This window comes from Somniosus microcephalus, chromosome 30 (assembly GCF_052327205.1).
Source record: "Somniosus microcephalus isolate GS21.2 chromosome 30, FLI_Smic_1.0, whole genome shotgun sequence".
Taxonomy (NCBI): Eukaryota; Metazoa; Chordata; class Chondrichthyes; order Squaliformes; family Somniosidae; genus Somniosus; species Somniosus microcephalus.
The window spans coordinates 14,480,961-14,502,020 of NC_141016.1; the positions used below are offsets into that span (position 1 = coordinate 14,480,961).

A 21,060-nucleotide genomic window follows, 5' to 3' on the forward strand; every position below is an offset into this window, starting at 1 on the left:
CATTTCCAAAAATGCCACTGCCCTATTCTCACAAAAGCCTGGCTCATTCAGTGACTGCCCATCCCAAGTCAGGAGTCAACTCGCTCACTGCCTCACATCCTTCAGAGCTCACTCTCCAAGTCTGCACCAGAACTGCGTCACTCCGCAAAGACCACAACTGACTAGATCAACAACTCAAACACGTCACTGCCCACTTTACCTGCCAAACAGGTTTCATCTATGCTCTGCCGACAAAAAGGCTGTGTCTGTTGCAGCCTGGTCGGGCAGCTTGCTGCTGTACAACATGCTGTGCCAGAGAGGGAGATTACCGAGTGCACGACTCATGTAAGCTCCCTGGAGGAGCTGCCAAACTCTAATGAGCTGATCTGCCAGAGTGGAGGAGATGGGGAGGGCGTAAGTTGGTGGCAAATCAGATACAACAGCTCACTCTTTTCAGATGAACAACTTGTAGCTGGCGATGGTGAGAAGAGGAGACAGATGGGGAGGAAGCTCTTTCAAGTGAGCATGATAAACGTTTGACCAATTTTATCCCCCAAAAGACAGTTTCCCCATTCCTCTCCTGAAAGTGCTCATTCCTGCTGGGATGGGAGTTCCGGAGGCGTCAGACCAGTCCAGCGCTTTCCCAAGTGGCCGCTATTCATTCGCGAATCAAGTGGACGTCGTCCAGATATTTGACCTTGGGGGGGGACAGCAGAGCCATTATCCTCACCCGAGACTCATGCACAGGGATCACTGGACAGCCAGGAGGAGGAGCTGCGACTCCGGCTGATTTCTCCCTACCCGGCCCAGGGCAACGAGGCCAAATTGCAGGACCGTATAGAAATCCTGGTTGGCATCATCACCTATCTCAGCACAGACTGGGAATTGAGCTGAAGACATTCCTGGCCTATTTAACTCAGTCACGCACTGCCTGGACCAACTATCTTTATAAAACAAGGTGTGGAACAATCCTTTGTACAGAAGAGAAAAGTTGGCTCAGTACAAACGCTGCTAAAAATAATCATTGCCCAGAAAGGAATTCAAATGCACATAGATAAGGATACTAAAACTTCTGTCTGTGATTTCTAAATGCCACAGGTTAATCCTAAGATCATCCGCTGATAAGTAAGTTTCATAGTCACTATTGACTGAAATAGAGTTTATATGATATGTGTGTGCATTAGCAAATATTCTTCGAGGGCTGGCTTCAACCATTAAATCCATTGGTTTGAATACTGGCACCTGGGAATGAGCAGAAACAAAACGTTAAACCTGGAACAATGAGGGAGAAAACAGAGCAGAGGCAAGGCACAGCATTTTAAAGCAGCTTTTCTGGAAAGTTTTGTGTGAGATGGGAGAAGGAGCAGGGCAAACGCCGGCACAAGCGGAGGTCATCCCCGTGCTCACTTCTCAAAGTTAATACCAGCTGCACAAAAGATAATAAGTACTGGTCATCAATGTTCCCTCGAAGCTGCAGCGTGCGCGGTCCCGCGCCGGCTGCTCACCGGCTTCTCCATTGGAAACACCGCGCGTGTGTGGAAGTTTAAAGGGACCACGCATTAAAAGAAACCGGCCACGCAGAACATAGAAGATAGGAGCAGGATTAGGCCATTCGGCCCCTTGAGCACAGCTTACAGGGAACATTGCTGGTCATTTCAGAAAACTTTTTTGAAGTTTCAAAATTACAAAGGACTTTGAAAACAAAGAATACGTCCTGTGTTTGGGGAGTCAGCGATGAGAGGTCATCAATTTAAAATGTCACAAGGAAAGCGAAGTTACGAGAACTTTCTGTAGGCAGAGAATTACTGGAGCGTGGAATGATTTGTCACAGGGAGTATGAGGCAGAGACCATTGCATCTTTTAACAGCAAAGTGGATAAACAGGGGAAGATACATGCCTGTGGGGAGAGGGCAAGATATGGGATTCGTTTTGGATTGATCTATCAAAGAGTTGTCACAGACACAATGGTATGAATGCCTCTCTCTGTGACGTAAGCTTGTATATCCTCATACAGCAACAGAGCTATGCGCTGGTAAATAACAGCAGACAAAATACAACGCAAAGCAGAAGTCTCGAGACACTGCTCACAAGCACCAGATAAAAAACAGAAAACACACAACCATAGTGTGAACTAGCTGGCCGACAAGAATATGCTGCCGAAACCCTCATCCATGCCTTTGTTACCTCTAGACTGACTATTCCAACACATTCCTGGCTGGCCTCCCACATTCCACCCTCTGTAAACTTCAGCTCATCCAAAACTCGGCTGCCCGTATCCTAACTCGCACCAAGTCCCGTTCACCCATCACCCATGTTCACTGACTTACACTGGCTCTCGGTTAAGCAACGCCTTGATTTTAAAATTCTCATCTTTGTTTTCGAATCCCTCCATGGCCTCGCCCCTCCCTAACTCTGTAATCTCCTCCAGCCCTCCAACCCGCCGAGATCTCTGCGCTCCTCTAATTCTGGCCTCTTGCACATCCCCGATTTTAATCACTCCACCATTGGCCTTTAGCTGCCTGGGTCCCAAGCTCTGGAATTCCCTCCCTAAACCTCTCTGCCTCTCTTTCCTCCTCTAAGACCCTCTTTAAAACCTACCTCTGACCAAGCTTTTGGTCAGCTGCTCGAATATTTCATGTGGGTCGATTTGATAATGCTGCAAAGCACCGTGGGACAATTTACAATAAAGGCATTATATAAATGCAAGTTGTTGTTGTTCTGACTGTACCATTGGGCTGGGGCCGCTAGTTTAATTTAACATGGGGCTCAGCTCCCCCATGTTTGGGCCCTGGCTCTCTGTATTAACAGCGGAGCTCAGGCAGCATCCGGTACCCTGAAACAGCATCAAAAATCCCGTCAAATATAAAGAGCCTTGGAATTTTCCGTTGAAAGAAATTATTTACTCCAGACTTCGCACATCACCAAAGAAACATTGTCGATGCATAAAATGAATTTCTGTAAACTGAAAAGCAGTTAATACTGAGTACTCACCTTAAGTGTAGTGACTGTGGCAGGATCCCTGTATCGACCATCCTCCTCCTTCAAGTTATAACCCTCTGGTCGTTTGTCTCTTTCGCTGATTTTCCACAACTTTATTGTTTTATCTAACAAACAAAATAGAATTGCATCACAGAGTGGCACGAGCCCATTGTAGTAGCCGAGTGTTTGGAGTCCAGTATGAACAAAATCAAAGAGGGACCTTTTAACATGAATCCATTTGTAAAAAGTGGGCATCTTGTCAAGGTTCACTAGCTGCATAAGCAAAGTGACTGTCTGAAACATTGAATGATACTGACCTGACATATCAAGTCCATTGCAGCACAGTGGGCACTGAAAGCAACACTAGCAGAGAATACATTTACTGAAGATGGAAAAATGCAAATTATTTCCTTAAAAATTCAGTTAAAATACTGACCAACAAAAATCGTTTAAAAGATGCAATTATTCTGAACACGGTTTCCTCTCACGTCAAGGACTGTGGGGCTTGGTCTGTATCAAGCAAACCATTTGTTGGCAATGCATTCTGTGCACGGCATAATCCCACAAACAGCACCGAGATGAATGACCAGTTAATCTGTTTTCTGGTAATTTTGGTCAAAGGAGGACTGGGATTGCAGAGGTTTGCATTGTCCTCCAGCAGGTCAGTGGGAATGCCTTTTTAAAAAATCTCTGCGGAGTCCCGCCGCATCAGACTTCATTGCTGCCAGTCTGCTCCAGCGACACGGTTGATGGGGGACAAGGCTGCATGGCACATTCATTGCAACAGGGGCCACGATTCCAGAACAATTTGTGAACACCCCACTCCGAACAATCCGGGGGCACTTTCTTCTTCAACTTACTCTTTAGTTCAGAAACACTGCACTGCAGCAGAGGGGTGTCCTCACTGCATCCTGCGGTATTTGACAAACACCTGGCAGTGTTAATTGCACTCTTACAGTATATATAATAAAATAATTGCTTAAATTTACACGGGGATTGATCACATCTCTCAATGCCTCAAAATGATTTGCGTACCACTAATTATTTTGAAGTGCTGTGTGACTTATGCAGGCAAGCCCAGCAGCCATTTTGCACACTCCAAGATCCCACAAACAGCAGTGAGCCGACTGAGGGAGGAACTGTGGCCAGGACACAGGGAGAACTCCCTGTGCTTCTCCCATTTAAGTAAGGGTGGTAGGGTAAGAGGAAAGACTGCAGACCATATTTTTTGATTCCCAATGTCTGGAATCAGTTCCCGGAGAAGTAACTTCCAAATCACAGCCATTCCTGGCAAGCTGACCATACTCTGATGTGTGATTGGAGGAATGACGTATGAGGAGAGATTGGGTCGATTCGGCTTATGTTCGCTAGAGTTTAGAAGAATGAGAGGGGATCTCATTGAAACTTATAAAATTCTAACAGGTCTAGACAGACTAGATGCAGGAAGGATGTTCCCGATGGCGGGGGAGTCCAGAACCAGGGGTCACAGTCTAAGGATAAGGGGTAAGCCATTTAGGACTGAAATGAGGAGGAATTTCTTCACCCAGAGAGTGGTGAACCTGTGGAATTCTCTACCACAGAAGAGGCCAACTTATTAAATATATTCAAGAAGGAGTTAGATATATTTCTTAAGGCTAAAGGGATCAAGGGATATGGGGCGAAGGCAGGGACAGGGTACTGAGTTTGGATGATCAGCCATGATCTCATTAAATGGCGGAACAGGCTCGAGGGGCCGAATGGCCTACTCCTGCTCCTATCTTCTATGTTTCTATGTGGGATTCACCAAGTTTTTTTTTTAATGCAGTGAAGCTCATTTCTTCCCCCACCCGCCCTGGCTTTCCAGTATAATTAATTACAGAACAATTACAATGTTTAGATAAAATTTACAATGGGTTAGAATCCAGAATAAAATTCATTCACTTCACACTGGTAGGAGATGCAAAGCATCAGCGCGTGAAACATGTTTCTGTTGAAAACTGCAGGGCACATGTTGACCAGCACCTGGTTACTGTGACTTCCTCCAGAGTCAGGTGGGCAGGGAGAGGCAGAGCACCAGTGCTTCAAACATGCTCCTGATTAAAACGAAGGTGCCAATAAGCAGAGAAACTGACTGCTTGGCAATAAATAAAATTTATGGGGACTGATGCAATTCACAAATGTAGGGAAAATTTACCATAAATTTCTAACTACTTTCGCAGTTTATGCTGTTCCGATGCTTTCCTGCTTTTCAGACCGGGTAGCTGCTGTCGGGCATTTGGTCGTTGTCTTGGTGACATGAGCTGGCAAGTTCTCGGTGAACTAGCGCACACAGGCAGACCACGTGTAGGTTGTCCTCACTGACCCAACAGCAGAGGTCCCCGGCTTCGACCTCCCTCGAAGGACAGCGCTCAACCCAATCCGCACAGGGCATGGACGATGCGGCCACCTGCTCCGCAAGTGGAAGGTGAGCGACGACCCGACGTGCGACCACGGCCACGAGTCCCAGACCGTGGAACACATCACATCAACCTGCCCACTGAGATCTGTTGCGGGAGGCACCTCATTTCTTCACTCGGCATCTCTCAGGAGGCCATCGAACTGATAGCCATCGAATGGATCGCCAAACTAGACCTCCCGTTATAAGCTTTCCCCGTCATACGGAACAAGTTTATGCTGTCACCATAATCACCACCCTGGGCAAATGTTTTAAAATCACTCAACATTTCGACAATGTGAAAATAACTGTAAATTTATGACACCTTTAAAGATGTGTTTTTAAATACCCCTCTTATCTGTATTAGAATTTGAATTCTAATGCAGATATGCAATAATTTTGTTAATCTAGCTAGATTACAGAAATCAGAAACCTGTTCATAGTCACACAGGCCAAATACCTGGAAGGGAATTCAAGGTAAGCAAATCTCAGACTGAGAGAAGGTGAACCCTCTTCTGCTACCCTTGCCAACAGACTGTAGTTTTGTCGAAGTTCACCGGTTGGATTGAGACCCATTAAAAACACAGGCCTAATGGATCAAATTGTTGTTTCCGATTTCCACAATTTTCTTTATTATTGTGAAATGTGTTGAGATAAAGGTTTAGCAAATCTGCTCCCAGCAGCCTTTATCTGCATGGAATGAACTGTTAGTTTAAACTGCCTTTAATGAATCTGTGGAGTTTCCTTATAAATGCAGGTTTGGCAACACCCGATTTTGGTAAATTGTTAACTATCCTCCCATGAAGCAGATTATCCACAGATTTACTTAGGGAGGTGCAGTGCTAGTGATACCAAAAACTCTGAATGCAAAATAATCCAAGTATATGCCTAAAAACTGCCCAGACTTTGCAGTCAGTGGCGAACGAACGGCACTCATTGTTCATTACACTTACACTTGCCCACAGAATTTCTGTTGGCTTTTACACTGCGATTTGCAGTTATCACAGTCAAAGCAGCACGGCGAACTGTACAGAGGATCTGGGACCTGTGTGAACATGGCCAGCAACAGCGCGTCTCTTCAACCAATCAGACTGAAGAACCCTTACCTAGGCACACAGAGCCTAAACTGGAAGTGTAAGCTAGAACATTTAATTCAATGTAAAATCATGTACAGAAAGCAAAAGAAAGAAAGAGGGAAAGAAAGATGGGATTGAGAGAGATAAGCGACAGAAAGTTAAAAAAAAGTTACATTTTTTTAAATCTCCAATCATTAAAATTTGATGGAATGAGACTCTACACTTGTAAAAGTTAATTTTCAGTACCAGAGAGGTTGTTTGGCAGTAATTAAGACATCACGCTGTTAAAGCTTCACTTGAATGAACACGCCCTAACTTTTTCTGGCGTGTTTAGTGGGTATCCAGGGGGTAAGTACAGCAACTCACGTTCTTCATGTGTCTGAATGCCGAGCCCCTCGACAAGATAACGGTGTAGCGAAGCTTGCGGAGGAGCAGGGCAAATCGGACAGCAGCTTCCTGATTTCTGCGTTTAACTGCGCATGTGCGGACGCTGAAGTTGCTGTCCAGTTTACTACTTAATAACAGTGAGCGTTGATAGCCTCAGGTAAGGTTATTACAAAAAAATCCGGGGCAACATGTTTAATGAGCGTATCGCTGTGGCGTCATACTTTCCTGATTAGTTGAAATCGTGATTTTGCTCAACTAAAGACAAGTAGAAAAGCCATCAACAACCACAGTGATTCGTCATGAGAAAATTCAAGAATTAAGAAAAAACAAACTTGCATTTATGTAGCGCCTTTCATGACCTCAGGATATCCCCAAGTGCTTCACAGCCAGTTAAGTATTTTTGAAGTGCAGTCACTGCTGCAATGTAGGGCAACGTAACAGCCAATTTGCACACAGCAAGGTCCCACAAACAGCAATGACACAAATGACCAGACAATCTGTTTTCAGTTATATTGTTTGAGGGATAAATTTTAGTCAATACTGGTAGAACTCCCCAGCACTTATTCAAATAGTGCCATGAAATCTTACTTCCACCCAAGAGGGCAGAGAAGGCCTCGGTTTAAGTTCTCATCTAAAAGAGGACACCTCGGACAGTGCCGTGCTCCCTCAGTACTGTTAACCTGGACTTTTCTGCTCAGGTCTCTGGAGTGGGGCTTGAACTCACAGCCTTCTGGCTCAGAGGCAAGAGTGCTGCCCACTGAACCACGGCTGACACCTAAAGACAAAACTTAAGCCACAGAGTAACTATTTGCATACAAGCGCACATTCACAAACCTTTGTCTCCACAGGCCTCTCCTTTCACAATAGGCTTGGACTTTCTCTCTGCTCCCTCCCGCCATTGCCTCATAATAGATAAATACATAACACCCACAACAGAACATACTGCAGGTATAATCATCTGAAGCTCACAATGGCAATTTCAAACCTTACCCCATCTCCATGGCAACTGATTTGTCTCACCACAGTACCCATTTTAAGAGACTAACAATTTAAAAAGGAAACCAATAACTACTTGAAAAGGAAGGCTATAAATAGATATGGAGAAAGGGTAAGGAGTTGGGATTAAAGCAGAGACCGCCGGTTGAAAAGCTAGCCCTGCCACAGGTACAATGGGTTCATTGGCCCCTTCCTGCACTAGAAACTATCATTCCAAGATGACCATGAAATGTTAGTGAGTACTTTACGTGGTTAGAACTGAGGCTTTTGCATAATTGCGCAGCGGTTTCAGATCTTGTGGCATAACTCAGTCATCGTGTCAGCGATTGGACTCTCAACTGCACTAAAGGAAGGGGGCGACATCTCACATAGCTTGAACCACACATTGGGGACCGCAGTTCAGTGAGAAAAACAAATTCCCACTTTATAAACTTTTCCCCCCCGCCCCACGTTGGGGATCAGATGAAGGTTAATGTGATGAGTATATCAAATTTTGCTAGCCAGTATAGCATGGGGTTTGGGCTCACCATTGCTTTCATGAGGGCTTAATCACAGCTCATTGACCTGAAATGGCAGCTCTGCTCCTCGCTCCACAGATGCTGCCTGGCCTGCTGAGTATTTCCAGCACTTTTGTGCAATTGTTTCAGGCCGCAATGCATCTGCCAAATAATTCATCAATGATTCATTTGGTTGAACAGTTATATTATTTACAGTGGAGTTTGGGAAATCAGAATTCAACCAAATAGGCAACCAGATTAAGATGCAAAAAACAGGATATGCAAAATCAGCCAGAAAGAAGACTCGCAATTATGTGATGCATCTGCAGTTGCTCCATTTACTCATGTGTATATTTCCATGGGTTCTGATCAATCATGTAGACACCATTCAAACATGATGGTCTCCAATTTGCCAGTCACCCCAATGCACAGCTTTCAGGCTCAGTGTGGCAATATTATGCTTGCATGTAGTTTTTATGGCCTGCATAGATTGGAAGGGCTGTAATTTAATGACTTAACATGGATAAGCATAAGAATTATGGATGATGCCAACACCAGGCTTTATGGTAGCTTGTGGTTAACTATTTATTCCATTTATAAGCTCAACATTCAGCTATGCCATGCTCCAAGGTAATAGTTTGGTTGTATTGGCGGCTCATTTTTTTCCCCACAAGAACTTCCTCTCCTATTCAAACCTCCTCCACCAGCACGGCTACTCTTCTAATTTAGGAAATTATGCCATTCGAGTAACTTAAGCCAGTTAGAAAGTGATGCTTGCACCCACTCTTGCCCACACAAGTCATTGAACTATAAATAGAATTCATTCCGTGAAGCGCCTCGAGACATTTTAACACAAAAATTGTAATGGTGAGTTTTTCCAAGATTCACGAATCCCACACATCAAGTCACAGAGTATCGCAACGAGAGAGATTGGGCTCAAATTTAAAAAAAAAGAAAAATCGGCCAAAGCACGAGATAACAAGACTTGAAACAGGTTTAAGTCCCCACTGGTTTACAATTCACAAGAAGCACATCAAAACTAATGGAAAGCAAGTACTCACTGCACCACACACACACACCGCACATAAACCCCCTCCAGGCAGTTACTGAAAGAACCCCACAATGAAGCTACCTCACACACATTTGGTCTGTCAGACCTGGTCTGTTGCTGAATGCAGAGGAACGTCAAAGGAAAACTCGCCAATATCAACCAAATGAATCATCGATCAATTATTTGGGCAATGCGTTGCAGCCTGTAACCATTGCACAGGCTACAATGGTCCCAGAATGGTTTCACCGTCTTGAGTCAAGTGCGCTGATCTTAGCCGAGGGTGATTAAGAAGTACAATTGGCCTCAGTGCCTTGGGTCAAGTAAAGGTAGGACATTTTTTTTTTTTTTTTTTTTTTTAAAGTCAGCCAGGGATCCTACTTTTGATCAATACCAGAGACTGCAAATTACATGTGCACAGATGTCTGGTCAGAGCACTATCAGAGCCAGTCCGAGCCAGTCCCCATGGTTGAATAGCCTGCTGATGCTGTCTGGGCTCACATATACAGGTAGACTACCTTTTATCCGAACTTTCGAAAACCGAAACCCTCTAAAAACCGAAGGTTTTTCGTTCAGCGTAAGTCGTGCGCACGACAAGACCAGAGTGGCGCACGACTTACGCTGAGCAAGGCAGAGTAAGCCGTACGCACGACGCCGACCCCCAACCGCCGACCCCCACCCTTTCGGATAAGGGATAGTGTATCCTTTATCCGCACTTCTGAAAACCGAAAGTGTTTTCGATCAGCGCAAGTCGTGCGCACGACCCCGACCCCCCCGCCGACCCCGACCCCCGACAAATTTCCCAGTCTTATAAAATACCTTCCGAAATCCGAAATTTTCCGAAAACCGAAACACGGCTGGTCCCGAGGTTTTCGGATAAAGGGTAGTGTAAAAACGGCCAATTGAGAGAGATACCAAAGGAACACTCTCACCTGCAGAACTGGGCTCCAGCAAGAGTTTGTGCCTTGCAGGCAAGAAGGGAGAAAACAGGAGGGAATTTTGTTTGTTATTTTAAATTACTAACAGTTATATAATTAAAAAGCACTTATTGATTCCAAGTCATCATGATGACAAACTCTAATTGTAAAACAATCACAAACTGAGCAATTCTTCCATATCCTTCAATTCACAAGTTGACTACCATCTCCTCCTTAAGAAATACTTTTTATGTTCCCAACGAGTAGTTCAACCAGTGCAGCAAGGTCTTGGGTCTGAGCTGACTTTGCTGGGGCTAGAATATTCCCGTGGCAACCACACGCTATGGGGAATGGGGAAATTCAACCAGGAACTCCAATTCTAATTGCTATCTAGCGTCACGCTCCACATCTACACTAGAAGGTGCAGGTATATAAATATCATGCGAGGACAGGACAGACTTCAACAGCCTGGCAGCTCTCGCATGGAGAGTGGCCGCCAGGTTGAGGTAATAAGCACCTGTGGACGAGTACCCCGGCCTTCACGAGAGGAGAGAAATAATTTGCAAACAGTCCGAGATCCACAAAACCATTTTTTTGTATTTCTACAAGTGGGACGGCAGTGGGGCATCTTGGGGCAATGAAGGCTGAAGAGAGACTTAAAAAAAAGACTCTTTTTCTGCTCATGCTCCCTGTTGGAAGTGTCGGTCTGTGGACAATGGGTCGAAAGCAAGACTGTGACGGCTACCACGGTGAATAGACTGCTGACATTCGCTGTAAAGAGTCATCAGAATAGAGGCAACTTGGACGAGGTACTTGGAGGGGCAGCGTTGCCAGTGCAACCGTCCTGAGCAAGAGGGTGAAACATTGTGAAAGAAGGAACTTACCATTTGTAGAGAGCAGGAACTGTGCAGCGTTTTGCTGGGGTAACCATCTAATTTTATTGATCTTTTCTTCAATTTCTAAACTTTTCAAGTAGTCAAATTCTGGTTCGTGGCTCTGAAAAGTACTGTAAACATTGTATTCACCTCTGCAATGAGGCTGGTTTTTGTTCTGCAACAAACAACAGAAGAAATTAGAACAACACTGATAAGTTTGAAGTAACCGGGATGGGAAAACTGAAACAACTTGTATTTATATAGCGCCTTTAATGTAGTAAAACGTCCCAAGGTGCTTCACAGGAGCGTATTCAAACAAAAGTTGACACCAAGCCACAGATGATGATATTAGGGCAGGTGACCAAAACCTTGGTCAAAGAGGTAGGTTTTAAGGAACGCCTTAAAGGATGAGAGTGAGGCGGAGAGGTTTAGGGAGGGAATTCCAGAGCTTAGGGCCTTGGCAGCTGAAGGCACGGCCACCAATGGTGGAGCGATTAAAAATCGGGGATGCTCAAGAGGCCAGAATTAGAGGAGCACTGATATCTCCAAGGGCTGTAGGATATTACAAAGATAGGGAGGGACATGGCCATGGAGGGATTTGAAAATAAGGATGAGAATTTTAAAACTGCTTCTTAAAAATTCTTTTCTGAATTTGGTGGGGGTTTTTAAGCTACTTTTCAGTTGGATAAGGTAAGGGATGTTCAGTGCGCCTATTTAGGCAATTCAAGTAGACACTGCAGATCTCACAGCACTATTGAAAGATCAAAATGTTCTCCTGCTGTCCTGACCCACATTCCTTCTTAAAACACCAGCAAATCATTCACTGCAGGGCTATTTATGAAATTTTGCATTGGTTGCCTACTTAACAGTAAACTTCCAAGTAATTTATTGAATACTAGCTGGAGTGCCCGGCGGTGCCGAGGCTTTTTTGAGGAGAGCGAGCGCGACCGGGGGGGGAGGGAGAGCGAGCGCGACCGGGGGGGGAGGGAGAGCGAGCGCGACCGGGGGGGGGAGGGAGAGCGAGCGCGACCGGGGGGGGGAGGGAGAGCGAGCGCGACCGGGGGGGGAGGGAGAGCGAGCGCGACCGGGGGGGGGAGGGAGAGCGAGCGCGACCGGGGGGGGGAGGGAGAGCGAGCGCGACCGGGGGGGGGAGGGAGAGCGAGCGCGACCGGGGGGGGAGGGAGAGCGAGCGCGACCGGGGGGGGGAGGGAGAGCGAGCGCGACCGGGGGGGGGGGGGAGGGAGAGCGAGCGCGACCGGGGGGGGGAGGGAGAGCGAGCGCGACCGGGGGGGAGGGAGAGCGAGCGCGACCGGGGGGGAGGGAGAGCGAGCGCGACCGGGGGGGGAGGGAGAGCGAGCGCGATCGGGGGGGGGAGGGAGAGCGAGCGCGACCGGGGGGGAGGGAGAGCGAGCGCGACCGGGGGGGAGGGAGAGCGAGCGCGACCGGGGGGGAGGGAGAGCGAGCGCGACCGGGGGGGAGGGAGAGCGAGCGCGACCGGGGGGGAGGGGGACGGGGGGGGGGGGGACGGGGGGGGGGGGGGGGGAGGGGAGAGGGACGGGGGGGAGAGCGGGACCGGGGGGGGGAGGGGGGAGGAGGGACGGGGGGAGAGGGGGAGGGAGGGGGCGGGGAGAGGGGAGAGGGAGGGAGAGGGAGGGAGCGAGGGGGAGAGACGGTGGAGAGAGAGGGGGAGGGAGGGGGGAGAGAGGGGAGGGAGGAGGAGGGGGGGAGAGGGAGGGAGGGGGAGAGGGGACGGGGGGGGGGGGGAGGACAGAGACAGAGGGAAGGAGAGAGAGGGGGCGCGTGGCCCGCGGCCGCAAATGGAGCCAAGCCCCGGGAACGGGCGTGAGCCGGTTTGAGGCTGTGAGAGACAGCCAGGCCCGGTTGCCAGGGTAACCCTTCCCCCCCTTCCCGAGCCCCGCCCCCCACCCTCCCGAGCCCCACTCTCCGCCCTCCCAAGCCCCACCCTCCCGAGCCGGCTTCAAGACCGCCAATTGCGGCTGGGTCTGCGCTGGAGCCAAGCCCCGGGAACGGGCGTGAGCCGGCTTGAGGCTGAGAGGGCCGGGCCCGGGGTAACCCTTCCCCCTCCTTCCCGCCCTCCCGAGCCCCGCCCCCCACCCCACCCGAGCCGGCTTCAAGACCGCCGATTCGCTCGCACTCCGGGCCTGCGTTGACGCGCGCGCTGACTCCCGCCCCGCCCGCCTTTACTAAGATGGCGGCGATAGCTACGCTCGCCTCAGTCCCGCGCCGCCAGCCTTTAGAAAGATGGCGGCGATCGCGGGCCGCTTGTTGAGCGGGACGGGAGGTGCGTAGCTTGGGCGTGGCTGGGCAACAGAGGCCCAGGCTTTGAGGCCTGCCTGCAAAAACGGTGAAAGGTAGGAAAATTATAGAGGTTAGAGAAAAGATTTACAAATTAATTAACTTTTTTGAAAAACTGTTTTAAAAGCAACTTTTTTTTTTTTTGCTGGAAATCTAGATTTGAAAAGAAACACGCAGAAAGTGGGAAAAAGAAATGAAGAGTTTGGAATCAAGATGGTGGCCACTCAGCTCAACTCAGAAGCATTGGGCCCGCCCACACACGCACCGATTGGTCAACCGTCAGGTCACTGAACTGTAGGATTGGTCAATCGTCACGTCACTCGACTCTAGGATGGCCTGCCCGCACACGCAATGAACCCGCCCCGTGACGCAGCGATTGGTCGACCGCCGGGTCGCTCGACTGTACGATTGGTCAACCTCCACGTCACTCGATGCTAATGAGCGGATAATGAGCGGAATTTTGAACTTTTTTGGATACCGTCGGCACAATTTTTGTCCGACCAAAAAGTAAATACGCCTATGAGAGTCCCCTAATGATAAGCTTTCTTTTGATATAACATATGTGTAGGTACGCTCTATAACATTTGAGTGTATAGCCGGACAGGCAGATAGAGAGACAGACAGAGAGAGACAGAGAGACATACTGTTTTATATATATAGATGTTTGCCTTCGAAATGTTTGGAGTTGTGATAAAACAGCGCATGAATGCAAGTCTAAGATTAAATTCCTTCACTTAATTTGCTATTATTTAAAAAAAATTTAAATCACTGTCTGAAAAGAAGCTTCAGCAGCCCCATCATAGCTCAGACGAGCAAATCTGTCCGTCCTACTTTAGGAGTTAGAACTCTGAGGCAATGAACTTTCCAAATCAGATTCCTGCACATTCACCAAATCTGCAGACACGTCCTTTGTTTACAAAGCCCTGTAGAGATGGTAAGACCTCACAAGTGGCACTAGACAGTCAAGTTGGTCCAATTCTGTCCTGCTGCCTCCTGGCATACTGTGCCAAAGCAGCCCCCATACAACAATACACAGACTGATGCACCATTAGAACATGCATGCTTATGTCATCACAGATACACTGTCACAGTAACACTCCCTCAGACTTGCTACAAGTAGCTTTTTGTACTTTCAAAAATAATTTGAGAACAAGGATCCAGCTTGCTCTCCCTCTCACCCCTCCCAGTCAAAACCAGAATTTCAACTCAACTCCTCACTGCCTAGCGTGTGAATCTGTGCTCCACCTTGGAACCACATAATTGTACACATTCAGCCGCATCGCAATCAACACACCAAGGAAACGGCCTGAAATGGAAATAGATTTTTTTTTTTTTTTTTTTTATAAAGAGGCATCAGTAAGATACAGACCCATCCCTTCTGTAACTATAGGCATGTGGAGCAATTCAACAGCTAGACTTCCTCTCTGATTGAGGGAGGTTGGACCAAAAAGGTCATTCAGCCCAACAAAGCTGCCAGTTCACTTGTACCCACACCAAATGGTTTCGCCTTCACGCCGATACGAACTGTGCAACAAAATTCAGGTGCAAAAGTCCAGATTAAACGTGGGCGCACACAGCAGTTCCTTCCCTGGATGTAGTCTCGTATCGCTTCAGCTTCATACCTGCTGCAGTATAACCAACCAGTGCAAAGCTAAATTTCAATGGTTTCCGAACAATCGGGTGGAATCGCATGGGAACTTTTTGCAACTTAAATTTGAATAATTACTTCTAGGAGAGAACTGAATAAAAGGCATGGAATAATAATCATGGGCGATTTCAACGACCCATAAATAAACTGGCAAGAAGAAGTAAAAGGGGAAAAGGAAATGGAGTTTTACAGTGTGTGCAGGATTCCTTTCTTACCCAGTACGTAAGAAGCCCAAGAGAGGAAGCATTGCTGGATCTAGTAATGGGAGGTGAATCAGAGCATCTAGGCAACAGTGATCACAACATACAGGAAACTTCGGTTTATCCGGAGGTTGTATGCCTGGAAACCTCGATCTAACGGCAGAAATCAGCAGCCGTTTTGGTTAGGTTTTTTTTCTTCTCCTCGCGTTTTTTTTTTAATATAAACAGTCAGGCTCTGGAAAGCGTCTCTGTAGCTTAGCAACAGCTTCAGAAACGCTTCCAAGGTACGGGCCGAGTGTTTACAAGCCATTGCTAAGCAACAGTGTTTGTTATCAGATACAGAGATGAAAGCCTCCGTATCCTTCAACATTAGCGCTGGTCTATCCGGAAGTTTTGATAGATCGGCAGCAGCTCGGTCCCGTCGGTGCCGGATATCACGAAGTTTCCTGTAATAAGGTTTAAGATAATGTAAGACAAAGAACAAAGTAATAGATTGGAAAAAAGCGAAATATGAGACGATGAGGATGGAACAAGGGAAAGTAAATTGGAAAAAAATACTGACATAGAACAGCAGTGGGTACAGATTCACAAATAATTAACAGTAGCAACAAAGGTTAACAAAGCTATAAAAAGTATAAACAAAGCACTGGGGTTCATTTCTAGAGGAATAGAATTGAAAAGCAAAGAAGTTATGTTAAACTTCTATAAGAACCTTGGTTAGACCACACTTGGAGCACTGTGCACAGTTCTGGTCTCCATATTACAAAAAGGATATAGAAGCACTGGAGAAAGTGCAAAAAAGATTTACAAGGAGGATACCAGAACTGAGAGGGCACAACTATCAGGAAATACTGGACAGGCTGGGGGGCTCATTTCTTTAGAAGAAACGAGAGGTGACCCGATAGAGGTCTTTAAAATTATGAAGGGGTTCGATAGGGTAGAACTGGAGAAGATGTCGTCACTTGTGGGTAGTCTAAAACTAGGGTCCATAAATATAAGATAGTCACTAATAAATCTAATAAGAAATTCAGACTAAATTTCTTTAATCAGAGAGTGATGATATAAAGTGGAACTCGCTACCACAAGGGGTGGTTGAGGCAAATAGCATTGGTGAATTTAAGCGAAAGGAATAAATGGATGTGTTAATAGGGCGAGCAAGGTGAGAGAAGGCTCATGGAGCACAAACACCGGCATAGTCCTGTTGGGTCAAATGGCCTGTTTCTGTGCTGTAAATTCCATGTAATATAGCATTTTGGCTCACACAGTTTTTCCTGTTGCATATTGTTCTCAATATACAATTAAGCATGGTGACAACACTGGAACAATGGGTTATCATGGATGCTCCTCACACCACTCTACGGCATGTCTTACACCAGCAAGCTGCACAAATGGCAACTTCACTATGCTACTTTATTCAATCGGGAGCTGAAAGGATTTGTTAACTTCAAATTTGTGGATGTGCTACACAGATAACACTCAAAATAACAACAGAAAATGCTGGAAAAACTCAGCAGGCCAGGCAACATCCATGGAGAGAAAATAGAGAAAACAGATAACACTCACCTCTTGCTCCTGCTGGAATATGACGACTCTACCCCCCTTGTCCCCGGTCGCTAGTAGTTCTCCAGAGTGGTTGAATTCTACTGTGGAAATAATATCAGCTGTAAAGAACAAAAAGGTAGAAAGATCAGTACAATGAAGGCAGACACTTGAACTCTGCCAACATAAAGTGCGTCCCACTGAACAGACACCTGGGCTGTGCTCAAAGGTGCAGTTTTGAACCAGGTAACCAGATAGAGAACGAGTCATCAGGTGAGGCCATACCTTATGGGGCACACCACTTGCCAGGGCAACGCGGATGCCATGAAGAATGGCCCATTGTGCGCACACACTTGAAACACTGTCCATATACATGGCCATGCTGAGCACCATCTCTAGAGGCCAACCGCAAAGTACAAAAAAAAAAGGCCACACTGGACATGAAACAGTCACGATATACAGGCGGTGTCCAGGTACATGCCTGGAATTATTTACACATCCCATTCACTGCTTTTTCTTTTGACCAATACACATTCAGGCTGTTATACTACAGGTACTACTGTACACGGAGCTGGGGATGGCACAACTGAGTTACGCTGCAGGTACCAGTGCTTCAATATATTGACATGGGGCCGGCTGAAGAGAGTTATATCACAGTGACTGGTGCCTCTTCACACCAAGGTGTGGACAGCAGACCCGAGTTACGCTGCTGGCTTTCAAATAGTTCCGCACTTGCTTGCACAGAGCTACACTCACCTGCTTCCAAAAAACCTGTTTAACTTTTAATGCTAGGACTTTTCTGGTCTTTAATATTAAATTAAATAGTAAGTTGGGCTGCTGCAATTGACCCTAGTATTTGTGGGTGAGAGAAAGTCAGCCAGGGTTCCTGGCGATGTTCCTTCTAAGCTGTGAGCGTGTACAGCCGCGCAGTAATCTGCAAGGTCCCGCGCAATTCTTTTCCACTGGAAATACCGTGCATACGCAGAAATTTAAAGGGACCGCGCACGACAAAGTGCAGCTTAGAGGGAACTTCCTGCTCCTGCCCACAGTCCAGCGACTCCTGGAAAGTATGTGTGGGTGGTGGGCGAGGACAGCTTTAGGCTCGGGTGTGATGTCCTCCACCGGTGAATAGGCTGTTTAGGGCCGTGTGTGAAGAGTAGCCTCTAATGTAGAATCATAGAAATTTACAGCACAGGAGGCCATTCGGCCCATCGTGTCCGTGCCGGCCGACAAAGAGCTCTCCACCCTAATCCCACTTTCCAGCTCTTGGTCCGTAGCCCTGGAGGTTACGGCACTTCAACTGCATATCCAAGTACTTTTTAAATGTGAGGAGGCTTCCTGCCTCTACCACCCTTTCAGTTAGTGAGTTCCAGACCACCACCACCCTCTGGGTGAAAAAGTTTCTCCTCAAATCCCCTTTAAACCTCCAACCAATTACTTTAAATCTATGCCCCCTGGTTATTGACCCTTCTGCTAAGGGGAATAGGTCCTTCCTATCCACTCTATCTAGGCCCCTCATAACTTTTTTACACCACAATTAGATCCCCGCTCAGCCTCCTCTATTCCAAAGGAAACAACCCCAGCCTATCCAATCTTTCCTCATAGCTAAAATTCCCCAGCCCAGGCAACATCCTCGGAAATCTCCTTTGCACCCTCGCTAGTGCAATCACATCCTTCCTGTAATGTGGTGACCAGAACTGCACGCAGTATTCTAGCTGTGGCCTAACTAGTGTTTTATAAAGTTCAAGTGTAACCCCCCTGCTCTTGTATTCTATGCCTCGGCTAATAAAGGCAAATATCTCGTATGCCTTCATAACCACCTTATCGACCTGTCCTGCTACCTTCAGGGATCTGTGGACATGCACTCCAAGGTCCCCCTCTGATCTGCACTTCAGTGTCCTACCATTTAATGTGTATTCCTTTGCCTTCTTAGCCCTCCCCAAATGTATTTCCCCTCACTTCTCCAGATTGAATTCCACTTGCCACTGTTCTGCCCACCTGACCAGTCCATTGATATCTTCCTGCAGTCTACAGCTTCCTTCTTCATTATCAACCACACGGCCAATTTTTGTTAACACCTGCAAACTTCTTAATCATACTTCCTACATTCAAGTCCAAATCATTGATATATACCACAAAAAGCAAAAGGACCCAGTACGGAGCCCTGCGGAACCCCACTGGAAACAGCCTTCCGGTCACAAAAACACCCTGACGTGAGGTACTGTGCCCTCAGCAGGTCAGTACCAACACAAGGAAGAATATTTGGCTCAGCTTGATATAATCAGGCCAGTGTTTTAGCAAGAAACAGACTCAGTTTTTAGTCAAGACCAATTGCTTTTACTTCCAACATAATCTACAGAACGGGCAGCTCAACTGGCTCTGTGACACCAATACCTAATGGAGGGCTTTAAAATTATGATTGGGTTTGATACGGTAGATGTAGAGAAAATGTTGAGCGAGTCCAAAACTAGGGGTCATAAATGTAAGATAGTTACTAATAAATCCAATAGGGAATTGAGGAGAAACTTCTTTACCCATGATGCACTATCAACAACACCAAAGACTACGAGTTGAACTTATACGAAGTAGGCTTTTATTGACTAAGAACTGGAGCATGCCTCTGCTAGTGGATCCACCCTAAGAGCTCCCGGAGGAAGGGTGGTGAGTCACCTTTATACCCGGGCTTAGGGGTGGAGCCAGGGGCGGAGACATGCCTGGACTTGTACAGAGTTAACAGTGGTTTACCACACAGACATGTACAGGGTTAACAGTGGTTTACCACATTCCAGAGAGTGGTGAGAATGTGGAACTCGCTACCACAGGGAGTGGTTGAAGCGAATAGCAGAGATGCATTTAAGGGGAAGCTAGATAAACACACGAGGGAGAAAGGAATAAAAAGTTATGCTGATCGGGTTAGATGAAGTAGGGTGGGAGGCAATGTTCCCTGTATTTATTTTTTGCGCCGCCCGGCCCCTTTAACGGGCTGCGCGGCCCATTCAAACATCCACTCACGCGCGGTTTTTCCATTTAAAAGCCGGTGAGCCAGCTGTGCGGGTCCTCCAGAGCGTTGCGCGGCTGCGCCGCTTAAAGGGAACACTGGTGGGGGGAGGCACCTGTGGAGCACAGACACCAGCACGGACCCGTTGGGCTGCCCGTGTCCTAACTCGCACCAAGTCCCGTTCGCCCTTCACCCCTGTGCTCGCTGACCTACATTGGCTTCTGGTTAAACAGCACTTCGACTTCAAAATTCTCATCCTTGTTTTCAAATCCCTCCATGGCCTTGCCCCCTCCCTATCTCTGTAATCACCTCCAGCCCCACAACCCCCCCCAAGATATCTGCGCTCCTCTAATTCTGCCCTCTTGAGCATCCCTGATTATAATCGCTCAACCTTTGGTGGCTGTGCCTTCTGTTGCTAAACTCTGGAATTCCCTCCCTAAACCTCTCTTTCCTCCTTTAAGACGCTCCTTAAAACCTACCTCGTTGACCAAGCTTTTGGTCACCTGCCCTGATTTATCCTGAAGTGGCTCGGTGTCAAATGTTTTGCCTTATAATACTCCTGTGCAGCGCCTTGGGACGTTTTACTATGTTAAAGGCAATATACAAATACAAGTTGTTGTTCACAGAATCACAGAAATCACAGAAACCCCACAGTGCAGATAGAGGCCATTTCGGCCCATCGAGCCTGCACCGACACATATCCCACCCTATCCCCGTAACCCCACATATTTAATCCCCCTAACACTAAGGGTCAATTTATCATAGCCAATCAACCTAACCCGCACATCTTTGGACTGTGGGAGGAAACCGGAGCACCCGGAGGAAACCCACGCAAACACGGGGAGAATGTGCAAACTCCACACAGTCACCTGAGGCTGGATTCGAACCCGGGTCCCTGGCGCTGTGAGGCAACAGTGCTAACCACTATGCCACCGTGCTGTTGTTTTTGAATGGCCCGTTCCTGTGCTGTGAATGCTACGCAACTCTTTGCAGTATCATTTCTAAATATACAACACATCGAAAATGACCAACTCGATTACACTTCTCGGGAAATTAATTCTGCTTCTGTTCAGTGGTTTTTTTTTGTAGGTGAAATCTTGATCTATTCATGATTATGCAAACTAGGTTATGTGCAATAACCATAATTTTGAACATTCTAGATTCCAATCTTATCCAGATCATCAATAGATTA

At 47.0% G+C, this 21,060-nt stretch overlaps 1 protein-coding gene and 1 long non-coding RNA gene across 3 annotated transcripts in view; one reads left to right on the forward strand and one right to left on the reverse strand.

Moving 5' to 3' along the window:
* The window catches only part of LOC147097928 (uncharacterized), a 32,351-nt gene extending 26,378 nt beyond the window's left edge, over positions 1-5,973 (forward strand). Inside the window, exon 2 of the long non-coding RNA XR_015074244.1 lies at positions 5,190-5,973. This is a non-coding gene — a long non-coding RNA (uncharacterized LOC147097928). The remainder of the gene's footprint in view (positions 1-5,189) is intronic.
* LOC147097929 (serine/threonine-protein phosphatase 2A 55 kDa regulatory subunit B alpha isoform) overlaps positions 1-21,060 on the reverse strand; it is a 91,749-nt gene that overhangs the window by 12,845 nt on the left and 57,844 nt on the right. For both annotated transcript variants that reach the window (XM_085971004.1, XM_085971005.1), the window contains 4 exons: positions 16,895-16,992; positions 11,177-11,342; positions 2,971-3,083; positions 1,044-1,221 (listed from right to left, as the gene is read on the reverse strand). In XM_085971004.1, the coding sequence (XP_085827130.1) occupies positions 1,044-1,221; positions 2,971-3,083; positions 11,177-11,342; positions 16,895-16,992 (555 nt within the window). The remainder of the gene's footprint in view (positions 1-1,043; positions 1,222-2,970; positions 3,084-11,176; positions 11,343-16,894; positions 16,993-21,060) is intronic.